We start from the raw sequence: 25,254 nt of genomic DNA, 5'->3' as shown, positions 1-25,254 counted from the left end.
GCCTTCTTAAAACGGTTGTCCCTAGGTGAGTGTTGGGCTTACCGCGACTTATGCGTTGACTGCAAAGGCTGCAGATGGCAACACTGTTGTCAGCAACGGACACATTAAAAAAAGCCCAGTCTGCGGAGCCATGTGCTGGCGTCCTGGGAGCACCAGATGTGACTGTACATGGTTGATAACTCGCTCCTGATACATTTGCAGTCTGCTTTCTACCTCTTGTGCAATGCAAGTTCTGCCTGCCTCTCCTCCCTATCTGCCAGTCCGTCTCTCCCTCTGAACTCCCTCCACTTCCTCTCTTGTGGACACCCACATGACGTCCATAGACTCATCATCATCAACGTCATCTTCCCCACCACTAACATTCGAGATCTTAGAGTAGGCAGCAACAGCGGGGACCAACCTCCTTGGGCTGATCTGGGTACTGTTGTCAGACTGCTGAATGGCAGCTGTTGCTACCTCCTCTTCCTGATCCGATTCCAACAATGGCTGCACATCGCAAACATCTTGTGATGGATCGGAAAATAATTCCATTGATTCAAGTGGAGGGTATGTGGTGGTGGTGTCTTTGGGGGTGCACACAGCAGAGCGTGAAGAGGGTGCAGATAGAGAGGATGAGGAGGGTGCAGAAGAGGAAGGCTGAGTGACCCACTCAACCAAGTCTGGTGTGTCCTTTGTCGTAATTGCACGCGGCTTTTGAAACTTCACAGTTAGGCTTCGGCCTACCACTCCTGCCCTACCCCTACCACCCCTGCGTACGTCTCTGCCTCTTCCTCTGCCTGTCATGTTTTTTAATTACCCTGTGACAACAGTCTCTAGAGAATCACAGTATATCTGGAAAAAGGTAGATAACACCCCGCTTCAATCTGTGGTATTGGGGGGCCACTGGTCTATCACACCAGTTCTACAAATAATTGGCCAGTAACTGTTGTCACTGTGTGTAGCACAGTCAAACCAGCAAGAGAGGCCAAATTTTGGCAGGACTAAAATACACTCTTAGAAAAGTATACTGTTAAATAACACCCCGCTTCAATATGTGCTATTGGGGGGCCACTGGTCTATCACACCAGTTCTACAAAAAATTGGCCAGTGAGTTTGGCACTGTGTGTGTATCAGACTTCACACAGCAAAAGAGGCAATATTGTTGCAGGACACAAATACACTTGTAAAAGTATACTCTGATAACACCCCACTTCAATATGTGCTATTGGGGGGCCACTGGTCTATCACACCAGTTCTACAAATAATTGGCCAGTAACTGTTGTCACTGTGTGTAGCACAGTCAACACAGCAAGAGAGGCCACATTTTGGCAGGACTAAAATACACTCTTAGAAAAGTATACTGTTAAATAACACCCCGCTTCAATATGTGCTATTGGGGGGCCACTGGTCTATCACACCAGTTCTACAAAAAATTGGCCAGTGAGTTTGGCACTGTGTGTATCAGACTTCACCAAGCAAAAGAGGCAATATTGTTGCAGGACACAAATACAATTGTAAAAGTATACTCTGATAACACCCCACTTCAATATGTACTATTGGGGGGCCACTGGTCTATCACACCAGTTCTACAAATAATTGGCCAGGGAGTTTGCCACTGTATGTAGTGTTGCTGCAGAAACGCTCAGTCTCACCACCACACTTGTCACAATGCTGCACAGTGCACAATAATACTACTAATCCACTATAATATGCTTTCTACAAAGTATATTATACTGTGGACGACATTGGAGCACTTTAAATGACTTTTGTGGACATTGACAGAGCGATTTCTGTGTGACTGCAGCCGATCTCTAACTGCCCCTAAAGCAACCACAAGATACCTCTCCCTAAGCTCAAAAGATACTAGACCTATACCGAAATACCAGCCCTTTTGTGGATCTTCACAGCGCTATATGTGTCTAGCAAACTCTCCCTGATGAGCACAGCAGACCTCTCCCTACACTGGCAGAAAGCGGAATGTGAAATGGCCGCCAGATTGGGTCTATTTATAGGGTAGGGGGACTGTCCATGTGCTGGAATGCTTCAATTGGCTGTCCCGTTCCACCTGACGGCTGTGTCAAGGGTCAAAGTTCTCCCCAATGTAAACAAATTTGGCCGCCGCGAACGACGCCATGTGTCTGAAAATTTGGCGGGTAGCGAACAAGCAGAATTCGCCGCAAACCGACCGCCGGGCGAACCGCAAGGCCATCTCTACTTGTCAGCTGTTTTGTGAAACACAGGAGTTTATCTTTACATGCTTGTTTAGTTCTACTAAAATGTGAGTGTTCCTAATTACTTTTTTATTAATAAGTCGTTTTAACATTATCACACTACAAGATCATTTTTGTCTACCCATATACATTTGAGGAACATCCCCTATTGAATATGAGGAGGATCCCAGGGATAAGTCTTTAGGCAAATGCCTTCCTATCTAACATTTTACGTTCACGTGAGGCTCCCCCGTAAGGACTGAGAGAGGGAATCTGTGGAGACTACAGGACATCTCCCTCCCTCCCTCCCCCCCCCCCCAATGTGGATTACATTTTCCACATTTATTATGCGCTTCAGGTGAGCACGCGCATTGCACTCACAGGTGGATGTAAGGTGGAGGTGCTCATTTCCTAGAACACTATAGCACAGATGAATTGTCAATAGAACCAGTATATGTCACAAGTCTTACACAAACTATATTTTTTTTCTCAGTTTTTATTTAAATTTTTATATTTTATATTTTCTTTACACGGATCACTAGCATCAAAATTTCATTTTGGAGACTTTATATGTTATGTTACCCATGATGTTCACATTGTCATCACATTGTGTCTAGCCTCTATCATTATGCACAAGGTTTATTTGTTTTGCTTACATATCTATCCCACCCCTCAGGCCATCCTCCACCAATTTTAGAATAGCGCACTGTTTTTTATCACATTTTTGTATTTATTTTAGGTTTGAAGTTTAACCTTATTGGTGGTAGCAGCAATTCTAACCATCCATATCTTTGAATTTTCTCAATGCCCATGTCTGGCTTTTTACCACCAGCCAAACCACAGCAGCACACCAGCACCTACACTTTAATCATACATACCCATTTTTTGGCACCCATAGAAAAGTGATTTTTCTATGAAAGAATAGCTATCCAATTTGATAATGGAACAAAAAGACCAGCAACTATCATGGTAATACCTTATTTGGATGGGCTAAGCTGGCACTAACATACAGTATATAGGGGAATACACCTACAAGAAAAACATAATAAAATGAAATTTATTGTATAATATGGTACATTTTTAGAAGCCCAATGTACATGCTCACTGACCACAGGCTCCTGCAGAAAATCTAAGATGCTCCCACTTGTCTTCAAGAGTGGTATCGACTGGATTGCTGACTCCCCACTGTGGTTTTTGGAAAGTCATTGTTGAAACTTATGAGCTAGATATTGGGAGAACAGCATTTACACCTATAAGAAGCTAATGTTGTATTTTTTAATATTGACATTACAAATTAGCCTTTTTCTATCCTCCTAGGAAAATTAGCCTGTGAAATGCTTCAAGTAAGGACTACTCCCCTCTTCAGCAAGCAAACTGATGATTAAAGCATATTAAAGGCCAAATCTGGGCCTGATAAAATACTGTAAAAATAATAAGGGGGTTGGTCATATAGAGAAAGTAGTTTGGCACAATGTCTGTTTAATCATTAATTTTGTAAGTAAAAGAATTTTAAAACATTACTTTGGATTGTTTTAAGTAACAATTATTTATTAAAAATTGTAAGTTTTTTTTTTCTTAGTCAGACTAATGATCTAAGATCCTGGTATGTGGTCATACGATCTAAGTACATAAAATCATAAAGAAAATACCACGCTATTATCAGAAAGAATCTTCATCATTCATAAGCTCAACTGTTTTGACATTCAGCTGTGCAAAAGAAAAACCTGTGAAACTCTGAGAAGCAAAGAATGCCACTGAAAAAAGGCTCCATAAGCGCCTATACAGAAGCAAGTGAAATATTATTTTTTTCCCATTCCTTTTTTTGTAAATAATTAATATGATTATTGCATTAAATCAGTGGTCCTAATGGTGGTTGTCTGCCTCCAGCCACGATAATTACTTTCCTTTGTCCTAGGTCCTCCTAAGTAAAGATAGGTGAACGGTTCAAGCCGAGGAAAACCTTGACCCGAACATTGCCTTTTCAGTGCACTCTAAGCCCTGATTGGGCATAGCTTTGCCCAATCAGGGCACAGCAAATAGCTAGTTGTTAAGGAGTGAGTCACTGACAGCTTAATGAAACAAAAAAAAAAAACATTGCCGGCAATAAAAAAAACAGCATTGGGTCCCCCCCAAATTCCATACCAGACCCTTATCTGAGCATGCAGCCTGGCAGGCTAGGAAAAAGGAGGGATGAGGGAGCACCCCTCGGGGCAGGGTGGGCATGTTGAGGACAAGGGCCATTTCCCTAAAACCCTGGGCTGTGGTTGTTGGGGTCTGCGGGAAGAGAGCTTATCAGAATCTGGAAGCCCCCATTAACAAGGGGGCCCCCAGATCCCGGCCCCCCCCCCCATGTGAATCAGTATGGGATACATTGTACCCATTCACCAAACAAAAGTGTCAAAAAGAAATAAAAACACAGACACGGTTTTTGACAATTCCTTTATAGAAAAAAAAATTAAATCAATTATGATGCCACCAGCACCGCCAAGCCCGAAAAAATAAAAGAAGCTCTGCTCGCTACGAAGGCTAACCGCCCACTGCAGGCTCTGCCCTTTAACAGTTCTTATATAGGTAAGGGGCGGGCCACCTGGGGACATCATCTGTTGGAACTGCCCCCTTGTGACATCACTGACCCAGCATGCAGCAGGCTGTCAAATGGTGGAGCCTGCAGTGTGTGGTTAGCCTTTGTCACTGGCAGAGATTTTTTTTTTTTTCTTTTTTGGAGTCCAGGGGTGGCAGCAGGTGTCATGATTGTTGATGGATCTACATTGGGAGACATTGTTTTTTTATTTCTTTTAATAAAGGAATTGTCAAAAACTGCCTCCTGTCTTTATTTATTTTTGACACTTTTTTGTGAATGGGTAGGGGTACAACGTATCCCATACTCATTCACATAGGGGCCAGGATCTGGGGGCCCCCTTGTTAAAGAGGACTTCCAGATTCCGATAAGCCCCCTGCCAGCAGACCTCCACAACCACAGCCCAGGGTTGACGGGAAGAGGCATTTGTCCCCATAAACAAGCCAATTACAGCAGTCACATGATAGCTCATCCCACGTCTTAGCATTGAAGCCCACTTAAAAGGCCACTGGGAGTTAACATTAAGGGGTAACATGATTGAGAGCCTATCCTACTGGCTCTTGATCAGAAGCAGTGATTTAGAGCTGTCAGTAATAGCTCAGTCAATGTGCTAGGAGCATGCAGTGAGCTCACTCTAAGTGCACAACTTCAGACTGTCGTGGATGTATATGTATATAGCAGTTGGGTGTTAAAGCCCATTTTTCTTGCCAGTGCAAATATGTTTTAATAATGTGTTCTATAAGGAGCAGATTACTGTGAATTTATGTAAAAGGTAAATTCCAAAGTGCAGCTTCAAAAATCAAAGTAAAGGTATAGTCTCTGCATATCAATATAGATAAACAGCTAATTACACAATATTCAAGCTGTCTTATTTGCCAAAGAATTTGTAACTCTATTTAGCTACTTTTGTGATACAAGGACCAATGTCAGGCATCACAACAAAGAAAGTGGCGCCTTTTTCTGTTAGAGGTAGTGAATTTATTAGTGTCACCTCCCAATCCACAGACTGCTGAACTATGAAGAAGCAGCAAAAAACTGACATCACTCTGTCCTTTATCCTGTCTGCATGTTCCATGGTGGACAAATGTATGCAGCAGAGCCTGATTAGCTCCTAGTACTGTCTCTCCCACACCAGTCTGAGCGGCTGGATTTCCAACTTAAATTGGTATCCAGCCTTTTAGTACTTACCTGCAAAGCTTTTTCAGTTATGTCCTGGTTCTCACAATGAGGATGAAGACGCTTTAGAATAACATCATCTGCTCCCTTGGTGTAAAGTTTAATCTTTCCTTCTGGATCTTTAACTGTTGTAATATAAATCATAAATCAATCAAAAATTAGGTGTGAAGAAAATAAAAAAAATAGTAGTCAAAATGTTAGCATGCTCACCCAATATAGACATCCTCTTGCGGGCACTATTAAAGTCAAGAAGAGCCAAGACGTGGTAGATTTTTTCTACTCCAAGTTCATTTGTAGTGATAGTGTCTTGTGTCCGGGACATAAAAACATAGCCAAAGTTCCTCGCTGCTGTGACTAAGGCTTCTTCATCAGGACTTGCTGCCTTATAAAGCAAGTCATCTGTAATGCAGAAGAAAACAAAGAAATCCAGAGTTTATCAGTGTCTAGTGCAGGGACCCCCAAAATCTTTAGTTCATCAACAACTTCATGAGATTTCTAATTGTTTATAGACCCTCAAACATTTTTATATGAAAATAGCTTAAATATGACTTTATATAATGATAATACAAATACTAATGATAATTATTATTAACTGTATCTGAGCACAACAAACCCAAAAGGTTATTCTGTTCATTCAAAGCAAACTCACCCATCCCTCATGTCTCCTTGCTTCATTTAATTGAGAAATTACTTTGAAATATCACCCTCCCCCTAGCATTTCTAGCTACAGCAGATGATTCATGTAGCATATACTTCCTGGAGTCCATCTGCCCTTAGCTCATGCATGCAGGCAAGTGGTAGTGCTTAGTTGAGAAAACCTGTCCTCCAACTGAAAGAAAGCAAAATGCCCATTAAAAACTCCTGGGAGGTTTTTGGACATAATTATGTCTTAGACCAGAAACCAGGAAGCAACTGAATAAATATAAACAAAAAAGTTTAAAACAAGTAAATTTATCATAACTTTCTATCTATTTACTAAGGCTAGCAACATAAGGTTTAAAATAACTAATGTTGATGACTGAAAGTGTAAAGTTCCACTTTAATATTAATAATTATAATATTTATTATATATATTTATATATATATTATTTATATAATAATATATGTGAAAACTGTTGACCCTTCTTTTGGGTTTCATCAGCCACTAAAATGGTTGCTACAATGTTGTACTTTCTGGGGGTGAAGGGTCACAGACACATAAAACAAAGCACACTGAGACAACTTAACGCTTCTTTCACTGGGACCTTACCATCCAACTTTGGGTAACACTGGCTTGCCTCTAGCCACCCCACCATCAAGACTGGGGACTGGTCTGGATCTTTGCTGAAACCTCAAAGGAATTAACTGACAACACTCTATCTTTTGTCATTTATAAACCAACTATTTTGATCCCCTAGTTCTCTCGACTCTTTGGGGCCATTATTGGCCACTTTAAAGAACGGTGGTCAAGTGTAAAATAAGTGGTCAAAATCTATTAATTAGCTGCTCCAAATTTACTGGTCAGTTGTTTTACCAGTAAAGGTTATCAAAATGGGTAAATGCTTACTTTTTAAGGTATTAATTCTTTGTACATAATCTGTTTAAATTCATTTCCAGAGAAAGCATTTTGTTTAGGTTTGGTCAGATGTGGGGAGGGGTTATAACTAGGGTTGAGCGAACACGGACTGTATTGTTCGGGATCGTACCAGACTTTTGGGTGTTCGGTACCCGGACACGGACCCGAACATTTCACTGTATGTTCGGGATACAGTCCGTTGTTCGGTTGTTTTGGCGCAGTTTTAATGGCGCGGTTTCAACAGCTGCAGGGCAGCCAATCAACAAGCGTTTAACTAGTGTGCACTTAGAAGCCATCACAGCCATGCTTACTAATGGCATGGCTGTGATTGGCCAGTGCAGCATGTGACCCAGCCTCTATATAAGCTGGAGTCACGTAGCGCCGCACGTCACTCTGCTCTAACTACTGTATGGAGAGGTTCCTGATGCTGCTGAGGGAGAGATAGGAGATTATTGTAGGGGCCGGTTGGAGATTGCTTTCAGGGAAAGAATAGGAAGAATCTTCTTTAATCAGACAGCGATCTACATTGATTTTATTGTGTGGGGGTGCAGTGCACGATCTTTTTGCCCTGACCTGAACCCAGTGAGGAGGAGGGAGAAAAAAAAATGTTATCAGTCTGTTAGGTGGGCGGCGTGCGGCGGCCATGTAATGCAAGCTCAGTGCATATGTGTCTGCTTAATCTGTATTTTAAAAAAAAAAGCTTTTTTTCCTTCATATTTTACTGTGACTTTCAGCGTTTAGACACTGCTGTTCTAATCTGCTATTCAACAAGCACCAATTTAAGGGACAATTATTTTTCAGTTTTTCATTCATACTTTACTGTGACACTGTCATACAGCGTTTAGATACTGCTGTTCTAATCTGCTATTCAAAAAGCACCAAGTTAAGGGGATAATTATTTTTCAGTTTTTCATTCATACTTTACTGTGACACTGACATACAGCGTTTAGACACTGCTGTTCTAATCTGCTCTTCAAAAATCACCAATTAAAGGGAAAAATAAAATTTTTTCATTCATACGTTACTGTGAGATACACCCGCTGGATACTGTTGTTCTATTCCGCTTTTCAATAAAAACCCATTTAGGGGAAAAAAAATAAATTGCAGCCTAGTCTGCATATGTTACTGTGAGATACACCCGTTGGATACTGTTGTTGTATTCTGCTTTTCAATAAAAACCCATTTAGGGTAAAAAAATTAAATTGCATCCTAGTCTGCACATGTTACTGTGAGATACACCCGTTGAATACTGTTGTTGTATTCCGCTTTTCAATAAAAACCCATTTAGGGTAAAAAAATTAAATTGCAGCCTAGTCTGCATATGTTACTGTGAGATACACTTATTGGATACTGTTGTATTCCGCTTTTCAATAAAAACCCATTTAGGGGAAAAAAATTAAATTGCAGCCTAGTCTGCATATGTTACTGTGAGATACACCCATTGGATACTGTTGTTGTATTCCGCTTTTCAATAAAAACCCATTTAGGGAACAAAAAATTAAATTGCAGCATAGTCTGCATATGTTACTGTGAGATACACCCGTTGGATACTGTTGTTCTATTCCACTTTTCAATAAAAACCCATTTAGGGAAAAAAAATTAAATTGCGGCCTAGTCTGCATATGTTACTGTGAGATACATATTAAACTAAATTAGAGAAATATGAGTAGAAGGTCAAATAAGGGATGTGGCCTTGGTCGTGGTGCTGCTGGTGGAGCTCCTGCTGCAAGGAGAGGACGTGGTCGATCTATGCCAGCTGAAACACCTTCCTCAGGTGTGAGTAGGCGACAGAACCTGCAGCAGTATTTGGCAGGGCCTAATGTGCCTCTACAAATGTTGAGGCCAGAACAAGTACAGGCGATAGTAGATTGGGTTGCTGACAGTGCCTCCAGTTCCTTCACATTGTCTCCCACCCAGTCTAATGCTGAGGCTGAAAGGTCAGAGTTGGCACCTGCAGCCGATGTCCATCAATCTTTCACCTCCCCCCCTTGCAAATCAGCCAAGCAGTCCGAGCCCCAAGTCATGCAGCAGTCTCTTCTTCTTTTTGATGACTCTGCTAGCATGGTTTCCCAGGGACATCCACCTAGCCCTGCCCCAGAAGTGGAAGAGATTGAATGCACCGATGCCCAACCACTTATGTCTCAAGATGAGTACATGGGAGGACCATCGCATCACGTTTCTGATAATGACGAAACACAGGTGCCAACTGCTGTGGAATTCCGAATTATGGAGACCGACAAGGAGGGCAGGGGTGAAGACTCGGTGGAAGATGTGGAGGATGATGAGGTCCTGGACCCCACATGGAATGAACGTCATGCAGGTGACCTGAGTAGTTTGGAGGAAGAGGCGGTGGTCGCACAGAGCCACCAGCACAGCAGAAGAGGGAGCAGGGTGCAAATGTGGAGCAGCCGTGCCCTAGACACTACGTCTGCTATGCCCAACACAGCAATGCAATGGACCGAGCACACCAAAGCCAGCTCAAAGGAGTTCCCTAGCGTGGCAGTTCTTCAGACAATGTGCTGATGACAGGACACGAGTGGTTTGCACGCTGTGCAATCAGAGCCTGAAGCGAGGCATAAACCTTCTCAACCTGAGCACAACCTGCATGACCAGGCATCTAAGTGCAAAGCACGAGTTGCAGTGGAGTAGACACCTCAAAAACCAAGAAAGGTCTCTGGCTCCTCCTGCTTCCTCTTCTGCTGCAGTCTCGGCCTCTTCATTCACCTCTGTAGTGACAGTGGCACCTGCCACCCCGCAAACAGAGGATCTTCCAGCAACACCACCACCTGGGTCACCAACAACCATCTCCACAATGTCCCGTGGAAGCGTTCAGCTTTCTATCTCCCAAACACTGGAGCAGAAGAGGAAGTACCCCCCTACCCACCCGTGATCCCTGGCCCTGAATGCCAGCATTTCAAAATTCCTGGCCTTTGAAATGCTGTCATTCCGTCTGGTGGAGACGCAGAGTTTTAAAAGCCTTATGGCGGTGGTTGTCCCACAGTACGTCGTGCCCAGCCACCACTACTTTTCCAGGCAAGCCATCCCTTCCCCGCACAACCAAGTGGGTGACAAAATCAGGTGTGCACTACGCCATCTGTGGCAAGGTCCACCTAACTACGTATACGTGGACAAGTAAGCACGGTCAGGGACATTATATCTCCCTAACAGCACACTGGGTAAATGCAGTGGTGGCTGGGCCTGAGGCGGATAGCAGTTTGGCGCATGTCCTTCCACCACCGAGGATTGCAGGGCACTTCAGTTTGCCTCCTGTTCCTAACTCCTCCTACTCTGCTTCCTCATCCTCTACCGCCTCCTTATCCGGTCAGCGTAACACCTTCACCACCAACTTCAGCACAGCCAGGGGTAAACGACAGCAGGCAGTTTTAAAACTTGCCTGTTTGAGGGAAAAACCCCACACCATGCAGGAGTTGTGGAGGGGCATTGAACAGCAGACTGATGAGTGGTTGGTGCCAGTGAGTCTCAAGCCCGGCCTGGTAGTTACCAGCTCTGGGCCTAGCCGTATTGACAGACATCCCTTGCCTGGCGCATGTGCTGAATTTGGTGGTGCAGAGGTTCCTTCGAAATTACCCTGATATGTCAGAGCTGCTGCACAAAGTGCGGGCCGTCTGTGCGCACTTTTGGCGTTCTCACCCTGCTGCTGCTCGCCTGTCAGCGCTGCAGCGTAACTTCTTTCTTCCCGCTCACCGCCTCATATGTGACGTGCCCACAAGGTGGAACTCCACCTTGCACATGCTGGCCAGACTGTGCGAGCAGCAGCAGGCCATAGTGGAGTATCAGCTGCAGCACGCACGCGTGAGTCGCTCTGCGGAACAGCACCACTTCACCACCAATAACTGGGCCTCCATGCGAGACCTGCGTGCCTTGTTGCGCTGTTTCGAGTACTCCACCAACATGGCCAGTGCCGATGATGCAGTTCTCAGCATAACTATCCCACTTCTATAATTTCCAAGGCTTTCAGGGCAGTCATTCACAAGTGGCTCTGAGGGTGGGTTCCTGCACTAACAAACGCCAGGTGCACAATTGTCCAGCAGGGGCACAGTTCTGGAGGATGAGGAGGAGGAGATGGAGGAGGAGATGGAACCATGTTCACAGCAGGGTGGCACCAAGGCCAGCTCATGGCCATCACTGGTGCGTGGCTGGGGGGATACAGAGGACACAGACGATACACCTCCCACAGAGGACAGCTTTTTGTTGCCTCTGGGCAGCCTGGCACACATGAGCGATTACATGCTGCAGTGTCTCCACAACGACCGCCGAGTTTCCCACATTGTAACTTGTGCTGATTACTGGGTGGCCACGCTGCTGGATCCCCGTTACAAGGACAACGTACCGTCCTTAATTCCCTCACTGAAACGTGATCGGAAGATGCACGAGTACAAGCGTACGCTGGTAGACGCGCAGCTGGTGGCATTCCCACCTGACAGCGGGGGCACAGTGAAAGCACAAGGCCAAGGCAGAGGAGGAGGAATAGGTCGCCAACGCAGCCAGGGCACCGCCAGCACCTCAGAAGGCAGGGTTAGCATGGCCAAAATGTGGAAAATCTTTGTCAGCATGCCACACCAAGCAGCAGCACCACCAGCTGATATGGAACTTCTTAGCAGGAGGCAGCATTTCACCAAGATGGTGGAGCAGTATGTGTGCACACGCCTAGACGTACTGAATGACGGGTCTGCCCCCTTCAACTTCTGGGTCTCCAAATTGGGCACATGGCCTGAGCTTGCCCTTTACGCCTTGGAGGTCCTGGCCTGCCCTGAACGTGTATTTAGCACGGCTGGGGGCGTTATCACAGACAAGCGCAGCTGCCTGTCCAGAGCCAATGTGGACAAGCTCACATTCATTAATATGAACCAGGCATGGATTCCACAGGACTTGTCCGTACCTTGTGCAGAATTGACATGTATACTGGCCTTACCCAGCCATTGTTGAATTTTTGATCTTTCTCACTGTTTTGGGGTGTACCCTAATTTAAAAAGAAATTTAAAATTTAAAACAAAAACCAGTGTTGGCTACCTCGTCCTCCTCCATCGCCGCTTCAACCTACACTGCCCCTACTCCATATAGGCCTCGTAGTCCTAGATCAAGATGATTATTTTTTTTATGTTTTTTATGTTATTTTAAGTTATTTCCCTATCCACATTTGTTTGCAGAGCACTTGCCATGCTCTTAAGAAGATTTTGCTGCCATTTGCATCCCTATAGCCCTTTCCATGTTTTTTTAGAGCCATTTTAGTGCTCCAAAGTTCAGGTCACCATTGACTTCAATGGGGTTCGGGATCGGGGTAAAGTTCGGGTTAAGTTCCGGTCACAAACGCAGACTTTTTTTTCAAGTTCGGCCGAACCCGCCGAACCCGGACATCCAGGTGTTCGCTCAACTCTAGTTATAACCTCTATGTGATTTTTTTATTGCTGATCTTGAGCAAACTGGGGGTTTATAGAAGTTGCATCAAACAGATAATTGTATAATAAATTATAAAAAGCAACTTCAGTTCAACAGAACTAGGCAGAAATAGGCATTATGGTTTTATAACTTGTTGCTATTATGAAAAAAAAGTTTTACTTCCCAAATTCATCTTTGGTGAAGGTTGGTGCCCTATGATTAGGCAATCTATAATTGGGCAACCACAATTTGAATGCCTAATGTGACTCATTGGTGATTTATTCCAAAAACAGAAAAGTACATGTTCTCCTTAATACAAAATAGGGATGAAAATGCAAGTTGTTTCTAACCTGCAATTTATGTCCCCTGGAATAAAAATTGTACCTTACCTCCATTACTATCCGTCATAACTGTGTGACAAATTGAAAGAAGCCGGAAAAATTCTCTCAGGATGTCATCCTTGTTCTGGCAAACTGTATCAATTAATGACTGATCATGGAAACTGAACTTGGTATCTGCATATTTATTCCACCTGAAGCTCACTTCCTAAGAATTAAGAATTAATTTATCACTTTTTTCTCATTTTTTCATTTGAGATAATACATACAATTTTAATAAAGTATTACTTAGAAGCACAGTCTGATACTAAAGTCAAATAAATACTCGGGTTTAAAAACATCTCACCACTGATGATAAGTGGAACTGGTAACTTTTTGTACCAATGTTTGAATTTCACTGCTTCAGGGGTTACATTTGTGCTAGGTATTTGGTTGGCGGTTAGGTTAGTGTTACAGTTAAGGGTTAGAGGGTTTAAATCAACTGTATAGCAAGTCATAGATTATACAATTTTCATTCCTTCCACAGGGGGAACGGGGGGGAAAGAAAATACTTTGGAAACACTCCCACAATGCTATTGTGCTCTACCATACCATAGAAAGTGCAGCGCTAATATATAAAAGTTCATATATAAAAATATATACTGGAACAAGCTGTAGCATAAAAGATGTATATAGGAGATGTGTGTAAAGAGGAGTCCAAGGAAAGCCGTCACCAACACCACACACTGCCTCTTACCCCTGGATATAGACCACCAGCAAAGGAGGTCAATCAAGCAGAACTGTGTATCTCTAGGATGATGACTCTGGACTACAACCTCTGCTTCCCTCAGAAAGCTCATGAATAGTTTATCACAACATCCTCCCCGAGTATAAATACAAAGGGGAACACATCAGAGAGTAGTATATTTCAATTAAAATAATTTATTAGTGAAATAAGTTGCACTCACATTGCACAGATAATAAAAACAGCATGTCCTCATGAAAACTGATAGTTTCCAACCCAAAAGATGGCCGCCACGTCTGGGTGCATGATGACGTCACACGCCACTCCTACACGTTTCGTCAGCAATAGTGATCAGGGGCGTGATTGCTGATGAAATATGTAGGGAGGAGGCGGCCACCGTTTGGGTTGGAAACAATCAGTTTCGATGAGGACATGCTGTTTTTATTATCTGTGAAATGTGAGTGCAACCTATTTTACCAATAAATCATTTTTTTAGGAATATACTACACTATGATGTGTTCCCCTTTGTATTTATACTCGGGGAGGATGTTGTGACAAACTATCCAGGAGCTTTCTGAGGGAAGGAGACGTTGTGGTCCACAGTTATCATCCTAGAGATACACCGTTGTGCTTCATTGACCTCCTTTGCTGGTGGTCTATATCAAGAGGTAAGAGGCAGTGTATATGGTGTTGGTAACAGCTTTCCTTGGACTCCTCCTTACACACATCTCCTATATACATCTCTTATGCTACAGCTTGTTCCAGTATATATTTTTATATATAGACTTTTATATATTAGCGCTGCACTTTCTATGATATTGTTGTTTTATGCCGTTATTCCTGCATGTATGTGCTAGCAGCTGATCTTTATTGTCATTACCGTCACAAATATTAACCTAGTGCAGTTATTTGTGTTGTATATTATTGTGCTCTACCAGCAGGAAGCCTTTCCTGTCGGCAGAACACAATGATCACTGCTAGTGGCTATAGCACCCGGCAGTGATCCCATACAAAAATTCCAACAGGCTGGTTGTACTGAAGTTGATCAATGGATTGAATTCAGTACAACCAGTTTGCCCATGGATGGATTGAATCTTGGCCGGTCTCTGCTAAGCTGGCCAAGATTCGAGCCATCTATGGCCAGGCTTTAGGGGAAAGGTATACCTTCCACTTTCTGAGATGGAAAAGAAGCCTATTGGAAAAAAGTATGTAGGCAAAGAACGCACTACCGAAACCCCCCACGGTTGATGGAAAATTAATACACAAAAAATGATTGGTTAAACCCACAAGTGCTTTTTTTACCAGTACTGTTCCTTTAAACTGGTTTTTAAAATGCAACAATTTAGAAATTGAATAAGTTTTATCACCATAAAAAAAACACTTTTTGATAAATAATTTGTACATTTTTATACAGGTATATACATCAGGCCAAAAAGAGCTACACATGAGGAGGAAAGAGGGACAGAGGTTCTCCAGGAGAGTAAAAGTCTCTGCAAATCAGGGACAGTTGGAAGCTATGTTAAAGCGATATTAAAGCCAAAACCAAAAATGTAATATATTGCAGCTTACTAATCATAAGATTCTTTTTTTAGGCTTTTTCCCTTCTGTTTTAACCTGGTGATTTGACCTGTAGCACACCTCCTGAATTGGAGTTCCCCCACTCTGAATGAAGTTGCACAGGGCACCTTTGGACAGTAGCATTGTTAGTTTGGGGGGAGAGGAGTGTTAGATGTACTAGCTGATTTAAAGTGTTATTAAACCCAAAACCCAACATGTAATTAAGTGCAGCTTACTAATAATTAGATGTGGTAGCTGCATATGTTTTCTTTTCGTAGAGTTTTTTCCCTTTGTTTTCACCTTATTGTCTGGCCAGTAACATATCTCCTGTATTGTGCTGGTTTGTCTCATCTCTGAAACTGATCATTTCTCCTGGAGAGCTTGTTCTTTTGGAAAAGAACAAACTTGGACAGAACACCAGAGGAAAAGAGAAAAAAAAAAAGCCCAAAAAAGAAAACGAATGCAGCCATCATATCTATAAATTGGTAAGCTGATATATAATAAATGTTTTGCTTTTGGGGTTAATACTACTTTAAAAACACTAATAAATCGAAGCCACACTCCAGGCAGCACTTTTTAGGCAGTTAAGGCAACATTTTTGCTCTATTTGAAATAAGGGTTTTACTTAAATAAATAAAAGCTGATCATCGTAAGCATCCCTGTCAGTGTTAAATGGGTTGTCTCTATCCTCTAACTGCTACATCTGCAAGACTGCTTATTCTGGTGAAAAACAACAGACTCACTGGAAGGATCACCAGGTGAAAATAAAGGAAAGGAAGCCTAAAATAAACCAATGCAATCACATCTAAGAATTGGTAAGCTGCAATATAATAAATGTTTGCTGTTGGGTTTAATCACTTGGAAACCTGACATACAGTGGGTACGGAAAGTATTCAGACCCCCTTAAATTTTTCACTCTTTGTTATATTGCAGCCATTTGCTAAAACCATTTAAGTTCATTCTTCTTCCTCATGAATGTACACATAGCACCCCATACTGACAGAAAAACACAGAATTGTTGACATTGTTGCAGATTTATTAAAAAAGAAAAACTGAAATATCACATGGTCCTAAGTATTCAGACCCTTTGCTCAGTATTTAGTAGAAGCCCCCTTTTGATCTAATACAGCCAGGAGTCTTTTTGGGAAAGATGCAACAAGTCTTTCACACCTGGATTTGGGGATCCTCTGCCATTCCTCCTTGCAGATCCTCTCCAGTTCTGTCAGGTTGGATGGTAAACGTTGGTGGGCAGCCATTTTTAGGTCTCTCCAGAGATGCTCAATTGGGTTTAAGTCAGGGCTCTGGCTGTGCCATTCAAGAACAGTCACGGAGTTGTTGTGAAGCCACTCCTTCGTTATTTTAGCTGTGTGCTTAGGGTCATTGTCTTGTTGGAAGGTAAACCTTCGGCCCAGTCTGAGGTCCAGAGCACTCTGGAGAAGGTTTTTGTCCAGGATATCCCTGTACTTGGCCGCATTCATCTTTCCCTCGATTGCAAACAGTCGTCCTGTCCCTGCAGCTGAAAAACACCCCCACAGCATGATGCTGCCACCACCATGCTTCACTGTTGGGACTGTATTGGACAGGTGATGAGCAGTGCCTGGTTTTCTCCACACATACCGCTTAGAATTAAGGCCAAAAAGTTCTATTTTGGTCTCATCAGACCAGAGAATCGTATTTCTCACCATCTTGGAGTCCTTCAGGTGTTTTTTAGCAAACTCCATGCGGGCTTTCATGTGTCTTACACTGAGGAGAGGCTTCCGTCGGGCCACTCTGCCATAAAGCCCCGACTGGTGGAGGGCTGCAGTGATGGTTGACTTTCTACAACTTTCTCCCATCTCCTGACTGCATCTCTGGAGCTCAGCCACAGTGATCTTTGGGTTCTTCTTTACCTCTCTCACCAAGGCTCTTCTCCCCCGATAGCTCAGTTTGGCCGGACGGCCAGCTCTAGGAAGGGTTCTGGTCGTCCCAAACGTCTTCCATTTGAGGATTATGGAGGCCACTGTGCTCTTAGGAACCTTAAGTGCAGCAGAAATCTTTTTGTAACCTTGGCCAGATCTGTGCCTTGCCACAATTCTGTCTCTGAGCTCTTCAGGCAGTTCCTTTGACCTCATGATTCTCATTTGCTCTGACATGCATTGTGATCTGGAAGGTCTTATATAGACAGGTGTGTGGCTTTCCTAATCAAGTCCAATCAGTATAATCAAACACAGCTGGACTCAAATGAAGGTGTAGAACCATCTCAAGGATGATCAGAAGAAATGGAAAGCACCTGAGTTATATATATGAGTGTCACAGCAAAGGGTCTGAATACTTAGGACCATGTGATATTTCAGTTTTTCTTTTTTAATAAATCTGCAACAATGTCAACAATTCTGTGTTTTTCTGTCAGTATGGGGTGCTATGTGTACATTCATGAGGAAGAAGAATGAACTTAAATGATTTTAGCAAATGGCTGCAATATAACAAAGAGTAAAAAATTTAAGGGGGTCTGAATACTTTCCGTACCCACTGTATTCTGACAAATCACACATGTATGTAAAAAGCAGCATTTTTTTTTTGCTAGAAAATTAGTTAAAACCCACAAACATTATTTTTTAAGCAGAGGCCCTGGAGAATATAAAGGTAGTTGTTACACTTTTTTTTTTAACATCAAATGATATTTGCGCAGCCATTTTTTTTTAGGAAAAAATTGACTTTAATGAATTTTAGTGCACACAAACTCAATATAATGCCCACATTTTTGGTAAAATATAAAATATGATGTGATGCAGAGTAAAAAGATACCTAACATGTCGCACTCTAAAATTGTGCATGCCTATGGAATGACGCCAAACTACATTACATTAAATTATCCGTGGGCGACACTTTAAAAGCCTTTATTGGTTACCAGTTTAGAATTAAATAGCAAGCTGAAACTAGAAGTGGCATATTCCTCATCACTTTCTGTTTCTGAGTTTATAGAGGGGGCAAGCTCTAGCAGCTGGAGAGAGCAGTTGCAGAGGTTCTGGCACACTGGAGAATGGCAGCGGGCGGCAGAAGGGTTGCTCCTGTCTGCACCCTGCAGACGTGATTGGGTGGCTGAAGAGCTGCTCAGATCACTTCTACAGGAAAGCCCATTGACGGACGCAAGTTTTGATACGGGGATGATAGTGTTATAACCACTTCAACCCGAGGCTGAACAGGTACATCCTAAGGGGGTTAAAGCGGTTGTAAACCCTAAAAAATAAAAAAAAAATAAAAAAAAACCCTGCAAGACAAAGGCATAATGAGCCCATTATGTGTAACTTACCTTAGAACGAAGGTTCCCTCGCCGTCTCTTCCGGGTTCGGCGGCTCCGGCGTGGTGATAAGCCGGAAGAGACGGCTCCGGCGCGATGATTGGCCGGAGCCGCGATGACGTCACTCCCGCGCATGCGCGCGGGAGTGATTTTCCGGCAAGCTCCCGGCAAACCAATTGAAGGTCCCCCCTGACCTTCAGAGCGCATGCGCCGCTCGCGCGAGCGGCTGCATGCACTGTAAATATCTCCTAAACCATGCCGGTTTAGGAGATATTATTTGTACCTACAGGTAAGCCTTATTATAGGCTTACCTGTAGGTAAAAGTGTCAAAAAGCGGGATACTACCGCTTTAAGTGTGTAATACTGCTTTAAGGTTGGAGTTATGGTTTAAGGAGTTAAAAAGCATCTTAAAAGTTTGAGTGCAAGGTCCTAAAGTACACCTACTTCGAAATGCTGTGAAATCTATACTGTATATTGCTAAGATTAAAACTACTGCAGTATATACCATTACTGATACTTGTTTCTATCCTATATAATAATAATAATTATAATAATAATTGTTAGCATGTTATTGCATATGCAATAAACAGTTAGATGTAGTTTAAAGGGTAGTGGCACTTAGAAGAACAGTGTTAATGTACCTTGTTTTCTAGGTGAAAGCCTTACAATGCGCACAACGGCAGTAAAGACTAACACACAGTTAGTTATATTCAAAGTTGATGATTATGACACATCTGTTTATCATACTTTTTATATACAGTAGCATCATTAGACACAATGCGAGAATAAAAGTAATCTATTAATGGCAATTTTATTAACACTACACTATTCAGGAAAATGAGGTGGGTGTTGTAAATAAATTGATTAAAATAACAGTAGGGGTTTGTATATGAAATGTTGAATAGGTCTACTGTATCTCCATTTTCATTTCCTTTAATTATTTTCCTATTTAAAAAAAAAAACTGTATTTTGTATCGGGCCTTTTTAATTCATGAAGTATGGGCAATAATAAAAGTTGTCACATATTATTTATTTCTTAAGTACCTGTAGACTCCTCTCATCATTTGAACTGGTTCCTGAAAAAATAGACACACATAAATAGTTATATATTAAGGAACATGTACAGCTCCTACAAATATCAATAAAAAGTTAGATTCTCTAAAAGAATAAAAAACTGGTATTTATGACCATTATTTAATATTGATACTAGTAGTATTTACCATAAATGTTTCCATTGATGCAGCATTTTTTGAAAGTCATTATGTTCTCTGTCAGTGTTCCTGTCTTATCAGAGAAAACATATTCGACTTGACCAAGCAAGTCATTCAGGCTAGTAGACCTGGCTTTGGCTGGAGTGTTGTTCCTCTCAAAATACATTTCCACATCCCAATCAATATACATGCTGTGGACTAAATGGATGAATTCTAATCTATAAAATGATAATTAATATTTTAATACAGCGTTCATTACAATAGCATAAATCATGAAATGCAAAATAAACAATAGAAAACAATATAAAATGGTATTTAATATACTGAGATTTCCTTCTACTCAAAATAAATAATTAGCTATATGCCTATATGTACAGTAAGTATATCAGATTAGCATGTGTCCTTTTTTGGTTCCATTTATTTCCGCACCCTTATGCACATCCTTTTTTTTTTTAAACTGCTTTAGGACTAATTGGCATGAGAGATTTCAATCAAGTGTGAACATTTATTAAACTATTTAAAGTGAAACATTGAGAAATCTGAATTTTGTGACTTAAACTGTGATGAAAAGGGTTAAAGCAACTGCTTCTCTGCCCTCACCTCCCCTTAGTAACCCCCCCCCCCCCCCAGTGGCCCCTACTGGATGTATATTTTGCTTTTTTATATTTTCCATTTTCCAAAGTCTCCGGAGCCAGTTGTGTGACGATGCAGGTTCTTTTTTTTATCTTTGCCTCTTCTGTGGGCTTGGTGGTCCTTATGAATGCAGAGATACAACATTTATATTAAAGTAGAACCATAGACATTTTTTATATTTTGGATAGAGTAAGGGAGGGTTATGATCCCGATCAGATTTTTTTTTTTGCCCATCTGTATCCCATTGGGGAAATTTACCTTCACTTCCTGTCCGATAGCCAAAACAGGAAGCAAGAGAAAATCCCTGCAAATTAAGGGAATCTCTTGGGACCCCCAGGTCACCAGAACTAGTGTCCTCATTGGAAGATTTCCCCTCTATTTCTTTTCTGGGGACAACCCATAATTTGGGATTTTTTTACTTTCACTCTTTCACTTTCAATGATAATGGTGAACAAGTAGAGATGATGGGGCGCAGACAGCAATACAATCCTGACAGGTGTTCTAATCCATCTCCACACTGTCCAAAACAAAAAAGAATTGCCTTTAGTTATACTCTAAAACACAGGAGCTCTCCATGCCCACTCATAATTCCTTGGGTCTTTGCAGTGGGAATTGCAGTCCCAAAAGGCACACGCATGGACATAAAATTAAAATTAAAATAGATTGCATTTTTGACCAACAAATCATGTTTCCTTTTGGTTTTACTTAACTCTAGAGCCAATATAATACAGAGAGAAGTAGCACTTAAAAAAGAAGTATGGCCAAAGATTTTTTGGACATAATCCTCCTGTGGGTCACAGGAGTGCACTTACGTTTGCTCTACTGTGACCCAGAATCAGCCAATAACAGGCGATTGCCCACTATGCCGGGCCCCACCAGGCTCTGGAAGGATCCTGATATTACCCAGCTGCCTGACTGAAAGCTGAAGAAATGACACTTTGCTACAATGTAACTTAGGGAGTGCGCAGCTTGTATAATAGTGTAAATTTGCTGTCCCCTCAAAATAACTCAACACAGCCATTAATGTTTAATCCACTGGCAACAAAAGTGAGTACATCCCTAAGTGAAAATGTCCAAATTGGGCCCAATTAGCCATTTTACCTCCTTGGTGTCATGTGACTCACTAGTGTTTCAAGATCGCAGGTGGGAATTGGGATCAGGTGGGTTAAATTTGGTGTTATCACTCTCACTCTCATATACTGGTCACTGGAAGTTCAACATGGCACCTCATGGCAAAGAACTCTGTGAGGATCTGAAAAAAAGAATTGCTGCTCTACATAAAGATGGCCTAGGCTTTAGGAAGATTGCCAAGACCCTGAAACTGAGCTGCAGCACGGTGGCTAAGACCATAGAGTGGTTAACAGGACAGGTTCCACTCAGAACAGGCCTCGTCATGATCGACCAAAGAGGTTGAGTGCAAGTGCTCAACGTCATATCCAGAGGTTGTCTTTGGGAAATAGACGTATGAGAGCTGCCAGCATTGCTGCAGAGGTTGAAGGGGTGGGGTTTTGGTCTGATGAGACCAAGATAACCTTTTTTGGTTCAGATGGTGTCAAGCGTGTGTGGCGGCAACCAGGTGAGGAGTACACAGACAAGTGGGTCTTGCCTACAGTCAAGCATGGTGGTGGGAGTGACATGGTCTGGGGCTGCATGAGTGCTGCTGGCACTGGGGAGCTACAGTTCATTGAGGGAACCATGAATGCCAACATGTACTGTGACATACTGAAGCAGAGCATGATCCCCTCCCTTCGGAGACTGGGCCGCAGGGCAAAATTCCAAAATGATAAAGACCCCAAACACACCTCCAAGACGACCACTGCCTTGCTAAAGAAGCTGAGGGTAAAGGTAATGGACTGGCCAAGTATTACTCCAGACCTAAACCCTATTGAGCATCTGTGGGGCATCCTGAAACGGAAGGTGGAGGAGCACAAGGTCTCTAACATCCAACAGCTCCGTAATGTCATCAGGGAGGAGTGGAAGAGGACTCCAGTGGCAACCTGTGAAGCTCTGGTGAACTCCATGCTTAGGAGGGTTAAGGCAGTGCTGGAAAATAATGGTGGCCACATAAAATATTGCCACTTTGGGCCAATTTGGACATTTTCACTTAGGGGTGTACTCACTTTTGTTGCCAGCGGTTTAGACATTAAAGTGTTGAGTTATTTTGAGGGGACAGCAAATTTACACTGTTATACAAGCTGTACACTCACTACTTTACATTGTAGCAAAGTGTCATTTCTTCCGTGTTGTCACATGGAAAAGATATAATAAAATATTTACAAAAATGTGAGGGGTGTACTGTATATGTTACAAGGTTAAAAAGATTTAAAAAATGATAAATTCCCCCCCCCCCCCGAAATACTTAACTGAGCCTGATCTCTGTCCAGTGTGGTGCACAAGAGCATTGCCACTGCTCTCTATATCCCTCATCACTGGACTCTGTAAGAGCAACAAGAGCCATTGGCTCCCATGGCTTCAATCAAATACAGTGAAAGAGAATGTTATTTTATTCCTGTTATGTTGTGATTTTATCTGTCTGTCCCCTACACTGCTCTCCCCTATCTAATAGGCTGACCATTCTTTTTCAATTTCCTCTTAGCTTTTTTCATTTCCTCTTTCTCCTTCCCTCTTCCTGTTTTTTTTTACCCCTTATGTTCCCCTCTATCCCATATACAAACAAGTATACCCCTCCTTAGTTACCCCCCAACCTTTTAAGCCCCTTTCTATACCAATTTTCCTTCCCAAGACAACTACTCACCCCATGAAGTTTAATTTTAACTAGTCTTAATAAGAGGAAGGGGGGCAAACAAGGAAGATAAAGAATTCAATATTGCATTGATGTAAATTAACTTTATTGTTAACCTCATAACTAAGACTGTAGAATCCAAATTATGACTCCTATTTTTGTTCTTCTTTTTTTTTTTTTTTATAATGTTTGCTTCGAGGAACCTGCATGTGTGGTGTCCAGATATATTCTGTTAGGCTTGGATACTTAATGGATGAAGAGATTATGTTAAAATATTTCCTTATATCTTACATTTTTCAATCACCTGACTATGCATAGAATACATAAAAGCTTTTTGTGTTGTGCACATTACAGCAATTATTACAGAGCAATACAGTAGCAATGTTATGTGTATACTTTTTTCTTTTGTAACAATCATGTTTCCTTACGTAATATACATTGACAAAGGCACAATGGTGCTCATCAGTATAGTATAACTCCAGAAGACAAGGAATGCACTGTAAGCTGGTGTTACATCGGAAGGTAGTGGTGGTATATAACTGTGCTTTTCTTGAAACCATTTAATCCAAAATCCTGATGCAATGGCTAGTGACATGGAGCATACAATTAAAATAACAAATACCTATAAGACAAAATATTAAAATACATTTTAGTTTCAAATCTAAGTGTTAAAGTTTTGTTTTACAGTACATTCAGTTCATTTATTCCTGAAACTTCTTATAATAGGAAGACTAACACACTTCAAAACAAGTTAGTGTAGAGGTGTCAGTGATAAAGTATAACTTCTAATACTCTCTGTGTTGATCAAACTATTGGCTCTTATCACTCAGCAATACATTCTTATTTTTTATTTTTTTTAACCACTTTACCACTGGTCACTGTGCTGCTACTGCAGCAAAAGCAAAGTGGCTCGTTATCGTCTGGCGACGTACACCTATGTCACCAGACTCTCCCCTCTCTCGGCAGCACGCCCCGCCAGAGGCTCGCTCCCATTGTATTCAGACACAGCGAGAGTCGGGCCAGGGGAGGAGAGGCGGTGATCACCAGCACTCTTCCCTGATCGTCGGGGTTCGAGTAAGGAAATGCGCCCGCTTGTGTAAACAAAGCGGGCGGATCTCCTATGTGACAGGCAGTGACAGATTACAGGATTCAGCATAGCTGAACCTGCGATCTGTGTCTCTGTCACACAACCCCCTCCCCCCACACACGTCAGTAAGCATGAGGCATACATTTAACCCCTTGATCACCAATAAAGTTAACCCCTTCCCTGCCTGTGTCATTATTACAGTAACAGTGCATTTATAGCACTGATTACTGTAGTAATGTCACTGGTACCCCCAAAAGTGTCAAAAATGTCAGTTAGGGGTCCGATCTGTCCGCCGCAATGTCGCAGTCCCGCAAAAAAAAATCGCAGATTGCTGCTATTACTAGTAAAAAAAAATAAACAATAAAAATGACAAATCTTTCCCGTAGTTAGTAAACGCAATAACTTTTGCGCAAACCAATCAAAATACGATTATTGTGATTTTTTTTTACCAAAAATATATGTAGCAAAAAACAAATTGGCCTAAAATGTTAAAAAATTTTGGGGGAATGTTATATATCAGAATGTAAAAAATATATATATTTTTTTTCAAAATTGTCGCTCTTTTTTTCAAAAATTAAAAATCACACAGGTGATCAAATACCACCAAAAGAAAGCTCTATTTGTGGGGGAAAAAAGAACATAAATTGAAATTGGGTACAGCGTCGCACGACTGCGCAATTGTCCGTTAAAGTAACGCAGTGCCGAATCACAAAATATACCCTCTCCTATCTCCGTGGAAGCCCAATAGGGAGGAAACACGTCAGAGCGAAGGAAGAGTCGCGCCGTCAT

At 42.0% G+C, this 25,254-nt stretch overlaps 1 protein-coding gene across 1 annotated transcript in view; it reads right to left on the bottom strand.

The window, feature by feature from the left end:
• The window catches only part of LOC309547173 (phospholipid-transporting ATPase IC-like), a gene marked incomplete at both ends in the record, with an annotated part of 345,791 nt that overhangs the window by 190,489 nt on the left and 130,048 nt on the right, over positions 1-25,254 (bottom strand). Inside the window, 6 exons of the mRNA XM_082246961.1 lie at positions 5,956-6,068; positions 6,154-6,342; positions 13,285-13,441; positions 19,836-19,867; positions 20,012-20,220; positions 23,807-24,000. Of these exons, the coding sequence (XP_082103087.1) occupies positions 5,956-6,068; positions 6,154-6,342; positions 13,285-13,441; positions 19,836-19,867; positions 20,012-20,220; positions 23,807-24,000 (894 nt within the window). The remainder of the gene's footprint in view (positions 1-5,955; positions 6,069-6,153; positions 6,343-13,284; positions 13,442-19,835; positions 19,868-20,011; positions 20,221-23,806; positions 24,001-25,254) is intronic.

This window comes from Pelophylax lessonae (genome assembly GCF_965119305.1).
Source record: "Pelophylax lessonae genome assembly, chromosome: 1".
NCBI lineage: Eukaryota > Metazoa > Chordata > Amphibia > Anura > Ranidae > Pelophylax > Pelophylax lessonae.
Note: the sequence above shows the minus strand (reverse complement) of the source record. Positions and strands in the feature narration are given on the sequence as shown.